At 41.6% G+C, this 10,410-nt stretch overlaps 2 protein-coding genes across 7 annotated transcripts in view; one reads left to right on the forward strand and one right to left on the reverse strand.

The window, feature by feature from the left end:
* Positions 1 to 10,410, reverse strand: part of asmt (acetylserotonin O-methyltransferase) — a 64,091-nt gene that overhangs the window by 14,825 nt on the left and 38,856 nt on the right. The window contains exon 12 of the mRNA XM_088414391.1: positions 9,677 to 9,886. The gene's annotated coding sequence lies outside the window, so the exon portion shown is untranslated. The remainder of the gene's footprint in view (positions 1 to 9,676; positions 9,887 to 10,410) is intronic.
* LOC148423360 (polyprenol dehydrogenase-like) overlaps positions 1 to 10,410 on the forward strand; it is a 51,198-nt gene that overhangs the window by 14,817 nt on the left and 25,971 nt on the right. For all 6 annotated transcript variants that reach the window (XM_088414395.1, XM_088414396.1, XM_088414394.1 and 3 more), the window contains exons 3-6: positions 1,066 to 1,134; positions 7,490 to 7,591; positions 8,274 to 8,481; positions 8,574 to 8,781. In XM_088414395.1, the coding sequence (XP_088270521.1) occupies positions 1,066 to 1,134; positions 7,490 to 7,591; positions 8,274 to 8,481; positions 8,574 to 8,781 (587 nt within the window). The remainder of the gene's footprint in view (positions 1 to 1,065; positions 1,135 to 7,489; positions 7,592 to 8,273; positions 8,482 to 8,573; positions 8,782 to 10,410) is intronic.

Genomic DNA, 10,410 nt, shown 5'->3' on the forward strand with positions numbered 1-10,410 from the left:
CATCAGGCTAAATGATTCCATGCCCTTGAAAAAGGCCCGCGTGATAATCCAAGATTAGCGTGTCTGCGAGTGCTTGCTTTGTCTCGGTCTAAATGAACATTTCTGTGTTGATTGTTTGATATCGCTTTTCACAGTTTTTCCTCATTCCCTGAATCTGAATGTGCAATAAAAATAGCTCAAAAATATGGGGTTGTCCTATAAACAGTCATTTAAAGATTGGATTTTTTTATGTTTGTATATGACACTATTCAAAAAAGTTAGATTCATCAGCAACATAAGCCAAGTTTTGACGCACATATATCGCCCGTATTCTTACTTACAATAATTACCGTAACGGTACGAGGTAGCGAGTGGACATCAGTTGGCTGTTATCAGCCAGTGCCTGTTGTTGTGCCTCGTGTTAACTAATGGTATTACAGCATTATTTCCAATAAAAGAAGCCAGCAGACTGAACCAACGTCCGAGCCTATTATTACTAAAACGGAGAGGATCATGTCAAGATTTTGACGTTTCCATCGGATTCAATTAGCAGTGCACCAGATAGAGAACACAGAAATGTATTAATTGTGGTCTTTTGGCATATACTGTACACAAAATCATAAACTTGGCGCAACACGGACGGCGCGCAACTTGGGCTATTTATGGCAAAATGAAATCGAGCTGCGTGGCGAGGAAAAAAACTGCTTGGAGCACGTTCAACGGTACACTGGCGCTGCGTTCACTGACCGCTCACAATGTGGGAGATGTGAAACACGCTTAACCCGCAACAAATATATAACTTATATTTTTACTTATAACCTCACTTTTTTTTAAATCCTTACTAGCCACCAGGGGGCAATCTACCGGTAAAGCAAATGCGTATCTGTAAAAGGTGTCAACTGATGGAACAACTATGAAATAAAACTGAAACGATGTGAATCAATGGCTGTGTTCGAAACGTTTTCGAAATCTGTATTGAAAACATAAAAACGATGTACGAACGAGATAATAAGTTCAATAAGATCCTGCGTAAAATCAGGTAATGCCTTTTTTGTTCATTTGTTGGCGTCCATTTTGTCTTCTCAGGCTGCAGGGATGAACGACAGGCTCAGGCAGCCATCAGAAGAATCCACGAAGAGTGCAACGAGGCTAAAGGTGAATGTGTGCGCGTGTCTGTGAATACAATCATGAACACCCGAGACGTTGCCCAGAAGTGTTTGCCGTTCGCAGGTGTAAACACGCACGGCAAACTTTCATTCCGACGGCGCTGTGGCATGCGCGGTATAAACGCAGTTGGAGGGTTCAAGAAGGTTCAAAAGTTAGGAATCAGACAAAACAGACACTGTATGGAAGGATGTGGCACATGCATTATGATCTAGAGATAATCAAGTTATTTCACTAAGAGTTTTATGGCTTTATGGAGACAAAATGGACACCGCAGTGGACATACATGGTCTCAGCAGGATATATCAACAGTTCTCAAATGGGGGTGCATGAGATTTGAACAGCGTTTTGGCAGGTGTCAACAAATCTAATTTAATGCTAGGACATTTTCTTTTCAAATTAAGAGCAAATTACTTGGAAAATCAAGCAACGTATAACTAAATAGTGTTAGAGTGGCACTTTTTTTTTTTTATATGGCTGTGCAATTTTCTGGCAGCCAAGCCAGAAATATGACAGATGTAGCAAGATGTATCTTCTGGATTTGCTGAATGAGGTATGCAGCCAATACGAATGAAGTTTTAAAGTTTAATACATCAGACGGCACAGAATTCTGTTTTAAGTGTTTTTGTTTTCTTTTTCAAAATAAAATGCTGCACTGGTTAGGGAGTACCGTGCTGTTAACAAATTGAGAATCATTGACATATACCTTTAGGTAAGCCACCCGAAAAATGACTGGCTAGCTTAATATTTTCCCCATGATTCTAGCCTTTAAATGTGCTGTGTGTTGTTAACTGAAGGCTTTTATAGTTTTATTTTGATTTCATTTTACATATTGACTGGCAAGGGCCCCGGATTTCCTCCCGTAAACGGCGTTTTATTATCGCAGCTCCAAAGAAGTGCAAATTGCGGAGTCAGAGCAGCTGAAGACGTCTTGGCCGCAGTCCTACTTGCGCGTCAGCGGCCGTCGAGCCCGGCAACAGCGGCCGCGTCGCCTGTGTCATTGAAGTCGATTTCCTTGAGCGAGGCTGCGGTGGCGAGATTGATCACTTCTTTTGTAATTGGCAGGCACTGAGGCATTAGGGACAAGGGGGTGACCGTTGCCAGATGCTTGTGCACTGAATGAAAATGTGTGTATGTTTGTGCTTGAATGAGCCGGTAATGGATTCTCATTAGTATGTGCGGCGGCGCATTTAACATCTCTGTCCAAAATCCCGTTGGCACGCTTCCTGGTATTTGCACCAAATATATTGGCCCTGATTAAATCAATCTGAGGAAAGAATGATCCTTCATCTCCTCCAGGGGTACAGCTACAGCCACTTGTATTTTTTAAGTATAGGCCGGCATACTGTCTAAAGAAAAATAGAGAATGTTATTTCACGAGCGTTAACATTCAAAATGTGCGACCTTGGCAAGTAGCTTTCTAATTTAAATACAATAAAGTGTAATAATAATATTATTATTACTAATAATTATAGTAATAAGGGGCATGCATGGATGGATGCGTAGAAAAAAAGACAGGTTCCAAATATTTTGTTGTTTTGTGAGGCTGGAACAGATCAATGGCACCACCATTCATTTCAATGGGGAAAGATGATTTGAGTTGCTTGTTTTTTATTCTAAGGCACAAAAATGGATGGAAGGATAATATAGTTCTGATTAGGTTCTAAAAGTGAGAGCGACTTTACTAATAGAGTTAAGTATTAAATCGATACTTAAGTATCTGGGATTGAATGTCTGGACTCTTAAAAAACGTGAAAATACGTCCCTGGCATTGAATGGGTTAAAAAAAAAAACATGAAACTACATCCCTGGCATTGAATGACTTAACTAACTGGAATCGAAAGTCTGTACTCTTAAAAAAAACGTGAAAACATGTCCCTGGCATTGAATGAGTTAATATGTCCCTGGCATTTACTGAAGAATAAAAATGCATTACTAGCAGTAAGTAACAAACTTAACGTGCCACTTGACTGAAGAACATTTACATCATTCGCTGCCAATGACGGCTATAGACGTAAAAAAAGGATTTTCTCTAGTCTGGCAGTGTTTGATTTAAACGGAGGTAACCAAACATATATAGCAATGAATGTATATGGCTACCAGTTTTCTTTCGACTGACGCTACACTATGAATGAATTGAACGACCTCATGCCACCTCGGACTCACGCGGGTCTGTCCGTAGGGAAAAAAGAGGAGCAAAAAAGCATTTTAATTTTGATTATTCAGACACACACGCACACAGATACAGGCTAGACACAGATACGAGGTATTTATGCGTGTTTGCCACAGGCGGCTGTCTGTCCGCTAACTTTAGTCACGCTGTACTTGAAAGTTACACAATCCGCCTCCAACCAAAAGCCCGGATTCAAAACGTGAAGCAAGGAAGGCAACGCATGTCCGTGGAGATGTAAAAGGCCGTGTCACAAATCACGTCTGTTAGCGCAGCCGCAATTTACTGGGCATGTCGACGAGGACTTTTCTACTCGCAAACAAATAATTGCAAGCGAAAGACGCAACCGGTCTGGATTTCGGCGAACCGTCATTGCATTAGCGCTGCAGGCCGGCGTTGACCGTCACGCGCGTCTGCTGTATCAGCTGAATAATAAGAGCCAGTTGGAGGAGCGAATGTTGGCATTGAGCCCGGACTGAATATTCTGGACGAACACAGCTTTGTTTATCAGACATGTCGGGGGCAACTATTTACTTCCTTGTCCGGGTCTCAAAGTAGTGTTCTCAGATGGGCTAGTCATTGTTCTTCCCCCTGTGAATTGTAGGGATCGAGCAAGGCGATCGCAAGTCATTCAACGCCGATGACGACAAAAGACGTTCGGAGACAATTTTGCCAAACGGACCTTTGACGACTATGGCCGTCGATGGCAGCGATGGAGTGAATATTCCGTGAGCCGAACACTATTCGTCGGCATATTAACGTGTCCGCGTTGACTTCAAATCAGCCTTTAGTAAGCAGGAGCGCAAATGTGAGGTGTTTACCGGCAGCGCATTTCAATATCGGCTTTCAATGTAATCCAGCTTAATCGTGTTTACCGCAGTCACAACCGGGGCGCAAGACACATTTGGAAGCCAGGTGGATTTATGCTAAGTGACACAAGCGCAATCGTCCATCATCTTTTCTTTTTTTTCCCGTCAATCTGGGGAAGTTATTTCATCTGGTGCGGGGGCGCCGAAGACATTTGACAGGTGCGGCAAAGATGAAAGCCACAAATTGAACTCTAATAAGGTTTTGGTGGAAGCCGACATTCATATTAATTACCGGCTGTTCGGGGTAGTTTACTGTGGATGTGGCCAGGTATTCCTGGCAGGCTGTGTCAAAAGTGGAAAGGCAGAGCTTGTAATAACAAGATATTTATTAAAGTGTGCTGTCTATCAAGACAAACTTAAAAACATGCTCCTGTTGTGATTGGTTGGCTATTTTGGGTTGGGTCTTTTTTGTTGCTACGGTCCTTTTATTTTTTCACTTTTATTTCGTCATATTGTCCTGAGATTCAGTCTATTTCTTTGTGTCCGTTTTGTCTCAGCAAAACGGATGCATCCGGCCTAAACATGAAGCGTCACTGGAAAGGCCAGGGTGTCCTCTACTGGGGACACCGGGACTTAGTAGAGTGGCTCTAATGTGACCAAATGTTATCCCGTGTTGCAGTATTTTTGGCCAATCATTGGATCTTTACTTCAAAGGCTATTTACATCACAGGGAAAGCATTGAAAGAAGACATTAGGGAGCTGAAATTTCATATTTTTTTTTTCAAACACTTGGCTCACTGAGCGGTCTATTGTAATTCATAAACATCATAAAAATAGCAATCTTACTTGTGTGATTTTGTAGGATGAACAATTTTCCAGACCAACTCCCAGATTGATGAGTTTATCTTCAGCAGACATCTGCGTGATGCTATCATCTAAAGTCATCTGCAACATCCCAGATTGTCTTGCGTTGCCTATTCCAATTTGTAATTGTCAAAAAAAATCTTTCATTTTTCCATTTGATTATATCAGGGATGCGATTTTATCATGTGGTTCTAACATATGAGTCTGTCCATCATCTTTTTTTTTTTTTAATCTACTCAAAGTACATTACAATCCAATATAGCTGCTTTTTTACGCAGTATAATTTCTAGATCTACTTTAAAATGTCACACAAGTGTCCAGGTAGTGTCAAGGCGACATGAAGCTCTTAAGACCCAAGCAGACAATGATGGAGTGAGTCCCTTGAGAGTCCCTTCTTTCCGACACAAAATTTTATGCTTACCCTTGAAAACGGCCATCAAAATTGCCAAGAAAAAAATGACACGGTCATTACCAGTCATGTTCATAGATAGCGGTTCTGCACAATCATCAATGATAAGAACTTGAAGATTGGAGTCATTCTAAGTTATTATTTTTTTTAGACGGAAATAAGATAAGAAGATGCTGACCGTCAGAATATGGTAATGAGAAGCGACGCTTCTGCGGTCAAAAATTTAGGAGTGCGGAGTTACTGAGTAAACGAGAGTAATTGACCCATTTTGTACGCAAGTTCCTTCCCACATATATGAGAACACTTTTTTTGGCCAGAAGGATTCAATTGGCTTAGCTTGTCAGTAATACCTTGGTTTTAATGTCAACACGCACCGGACATAATACAAACCTTCCCCATTGCGATTTAAACCGAGGACAATGATACTGTCTTTCTAAAATGTTCCCTAGCTAGCAAAAAAAAAAAAAAAAGGCAGCTAACCCTTAGCTAACAGTGAGCTATAATTACATTCGGCAACAATGAGGACTGGTATTGATAATAGAATTCTGGTGAGGTACCAAGTGTCGAAAGATACGTGACAAAATAACCACATATTTTCTTCAAATTTAGAGGTGCTATGCCCCTACAAAATGCGCTAGAAAGGACCATGAAAATGATGGTGGTTTTCGTTTAGCCATGAGTTAGGGTTATGGTAATGACTTTTTAAAAAATGGATTATTTTAAGTTGTATCATTGAAACTTGTCAAGAGAAGCTGGTCAGCTTCCACAACATTTTTTTTCTAATTTAAAAGGCTAAGTTTGCTCTTCTGTGAACAATCTGATTTTGGACATAAAAGTACTGCTGTGCTAGTAAAAAAGCATCTGGGTCTCATCTGATGCCCCTCCTTGATATGCTTCATCGTAACGGAAAGATTTGTATATTCAATCGAAGCTGCATAGCCATTTTTAAACGATTCCTTTGGTGTAAAGACAAAACAAACAAAAAACAAAGTGACAGTCTCGAGAGAAGATCTAGAAGGGTATTCAAATCAGCCTGTCACCAGCAAGGCCCGTCCAATCCGTGCTATTCTGCTCCCAGTTGGCTCTCCAGATATGACTGGCTTGTCTTGACAGGGGTCCTTGGGGAGGCCAATGAAGGGGACAGTGGAGTGCTGACAGACGGGATACACACACACACACACGTATGCAGGTGCACACACACTCAGCTGGAGGTGAGCAATATGGCTGGTCAACCGGTTTGCTGTTGGGCCTTCATTGTGCTCAAATGCACTTGCACCTGTCACGCCTGGTTTTTTTCTACAAAGTTCCATCAAACGCTCCTTTCCTTGGCCCTCTCGTTACAGTCCGGGTTGCTTTTTCGAGGGAGGATTATGTTTTTTACGTTTTGAGGTCCGGATTTTTTCGGGGTGTTTGGTTGTCTGTAGAAGTGGTTCTCAAATGGGGGCGTGTGAGATTTTAACAAGCGTTTCTGCAGATATCAACACATCTAATTTCGTGCTTTGCTTTTAAAGCAGCAGAACAATGAATTCCCTCTTCAAATTAAGAGCAAATTGATTGGAACGGGAAATGACTCATTGCTAAATTATGGATTCAGTTGTATAGTATATGGATGCACATTGTCATTAGAGATGCAAAGGCCAGGGCAAGAGAATGTGACCAATTTAAAGGTCAATAAATGTAATCGGTGTACTAGTACTTACATGAATTTATTTATGTGATGTGCATGGCTAAAAACAACATCACGCCACACACCGCCGGCGTGCTCAACTTCAAATATAAACACACTAAATAATACATGGAGGACAAAGCTATAGCTGAAGTCTGCTTTAATTTTGAAGTTGGCCCTTCGGTTCTTTAGCTTCTTCTGAACTCATGCCATACGATACCTACAATAGATGTGTCACACCGCGATAGGAGCGAGCATTAGCTTCCGATGTAAACGGCCACGCAACAAGTATTATCACATGAGGCTGCTGGAAGAGATGATTAAAAAAAAATCTTTGATGTCGTACCAGCAAAACGGTTAGCGGAAATAATCCGTTTGCAATGGTTCTCATGTATGAGCTTGGCTTTGTATGTGTGTCTTTTCCCTAGTGGAGTTCGAAAAACTGGACCTAGCATCTCTGCAGTCTGTCCGTCAGTTCGTCCGGCGCTTCAAGGAACGGGATTTACCACTCAATATTTTGGTCAATAATGGTGAGTGTCGGCGATGATGTAATATACACGCCTTGGTTTGGCAATTCGGCGCGGAAATTTCCGTTTGCAAAAGTAATTGGAGTGCCGCTCGGTAGATTCAAGACCGCACTGAATGCATCTTAATTTATTTACAAATTAGAAACTCGATTAGCCGTTAATGGCGGATTCTGCTTAACGGAACGAAATAATTGAATTTAGAATGTTCTTGGCTGAGATGAGAAGGCGGAGTCATAAATGTGGTTTCAGACTGCAAGTGGAGAAACGCTTATTGGAAGTGTTTTCATTTCTATTCCTTTTATTAAAAACAGGATTTCTTTTCCAACTTAATTTCTAAAAAAAAAAAAAAAATACAATTGATTTACCGTTTTGGTTATTGTCACAATAAATGAGTCGTTGATGATCAAAGATAATTATCAATTACTTTTACCCATACATTCAGGCACGCCTAATATTGTGACCAGTGAATACACCTTGAACACGCAATCTATAAATATGTAATGAGAAACAGAAGGTAGAGCACACTGCCGTTGTGCTAGAGGAGGCACGTTTTCTATTAACATGCATTCTTAATGATCTAATCACAATTTGAACATCAGCCTTTGTTAAATCCCCTGAGGCGAATATAACCAAGTGTGCATCACATTTGTTGTGTGTGTGTGTGTTTTTTTTGTGCATATGTAAGCGGGTGTCATGCTAGTTCCTGAGACTTGTACCGAGAACGGATTGGAACAGCACTTTGGTGTGAACTATCTGGGCCACTTCCTGTTAACTTGGCTGCTCTTGGACACTTTGAAGCTCGGCGGCAAAGCTGGCAATTTCTCACGGGTGGTCAACGTCTCCTCCTCGGCGCACCGCAACGGCGAGATCCCACTGAATGATTTGAATCGCAGGTAGCTTCTGGCGCGATTAGCACCCCCCCCTGTTAGCATGTCTCGCACAAGCGGGGACTGCGTAAATGTCTGACGGTGTTCATGCTCTGCAGACAGCGCTATTCGGCCCACGCTGCTTATTGTGACAGTAAGCTGGCGCAGCTCTTATTTAGCTCCCGCCTCCACCGGGAGCTGCGACGGGGAGCTTTTCCGGTTAGTTCGTGCGCCGCGGACCCCGGCATGGTGGATACGTCTCTCTACCGCCACCTCTGGACACCCCTGCGCCTGGCATGTGCCGTTGTGTCACGCTTGCTTTTCAGGGTAGGCGCACACATGCATATGCTTTTGTCCGCCGTTTTAAGGATTAAAGAATGACTTTTTTTCCGTGAGGGCCAAATACCGTGATTCCAAAAATGCTAGACGCACGTTTTTCTTTCCCGAAAATGAAATGGCACGTCATTTTAAAAATTAGACTTTTTTTCCACCTCATTCGAGGACGATTGATCAGTCTGCCACATGGGCCGTATTCTTCTTGACAATAGTTAGCGCGATGAGACGAGCTAGAGGGGGAAGATCAGCGAACGTCGCCCGTCGCGGCTAACAGCAGCTTGGCTTGGATGAGGTTGTTATGGCATCATATTAAATTAAAAAAAAAAAGTCCATCCTTGTTCACACACACACACAAAGATGACTAAAACGGAGAGGTTATGATTTGTCCAGGGAATGGCATGGTATGGAGCCGTGTGCAAGTGTTAAAAAGCACAAAAAGGTATTCCATTTGACTGCTTTTTGTTTTGTTTGTTTTTGCTTTACTTCCTATTTTTCGTTTGTTTCTTTTGCTAAAAAAGATGACATCTATTTTTATATTGGCCTCCTGCAATGGATATGAACCCGAAGGAAAATTTATGTATTAGAGCAGTGCTCCCCAAGCACCGGGATTACAATTTGGACCTTATCACAGAGCAGAAAGTCAAGTAAACCATGCTTGCATGTAAAAAAAAAAAAAAAAAAAAGAATTATCATTAATCACCATAGAAATTCTGATTAGTTTTAGATTGTTCATTTGTATATGTTCATATTTAGAAACTCCACAGTATATTAATTTATTCGTAGTAAATGTCAAATTCAGTATATGCTGTGGGTTGCTTAAGAAGTGGCACAAATGGCCATACTTGGAACAGCTCTGATGTAAAAAATGAGTCAAGCTAGATCCTACCCGTGGTATTCCTGCAGCTTGATCACTGAAGCTCTTTTTTTCTCCATTTTAGGAAACAATTGAGTGTCTTGGGTCTCGTAAACCATTTAGCGGCTTCTTTGCCTCATTTCATTTCAGTTCATTTCCTGGTTTGCCTCTTCTTCTTCCTCTTGTCTCCGCCGGAGTGTTCTACTTCCTGTCATTTCAAAATGAGAGCTCCGGTCACAGTAGCTTGAATTTGACAACACAAAGAGAAAAAAAAAAAGTTTGTCAAGATACATTCGAGATGCCTGTTGATAATAAATGTGTTTGCAGGCTCTTTTCAAAGGCTGACTCATAGATTTGAACGTGTGCACACGCATTCACAAAACGAGTGAAAGTAAAGCGCTACCCCCCCCTCCAAAAAAAAAAAAAAAAATCAAGGCAGCCTGTTCACTTTGCGTTAAATTTGAAAACGATCCTTGCGTAGCTCGAAGCCGAGGCCACAGGCTGCTGTTACTGTTCTCGGGATTTAATATAAGGAGACTCGTGTGCGTGTTTGAACTCAAACTGCAATTGTCACAGGGACTTGCCTGTGAGCGCAACCTTTGGGATGCTTCTGCCCCACATACACAAACACATTAATCACACACACTCATGCATGCCAGTTTTTCACACGCATACGCACACCATCCACGCAAACATCGCAATGCGCAAACAGTTTTTCTCACCTGTCACAACATTTTACATCTCAAACGCTAAGATGTATTCAAATA

Source organism: Hippichthys cyanospilos, chromosome 5 (assembly GCF_059441005.1).
Source record: "Hippichthys cyanospilos isolate Australia breed blue-spotted pipefish chromosome 5, RoL_Hcya_1.0, whole genome shotgun sequence".
NCBI lineage: Eukaryota > Metazoa > Chordata > Actinopteri > Syngnathiformes > Syngnathidae > Hippichthys > Hippichthys cyanospilos.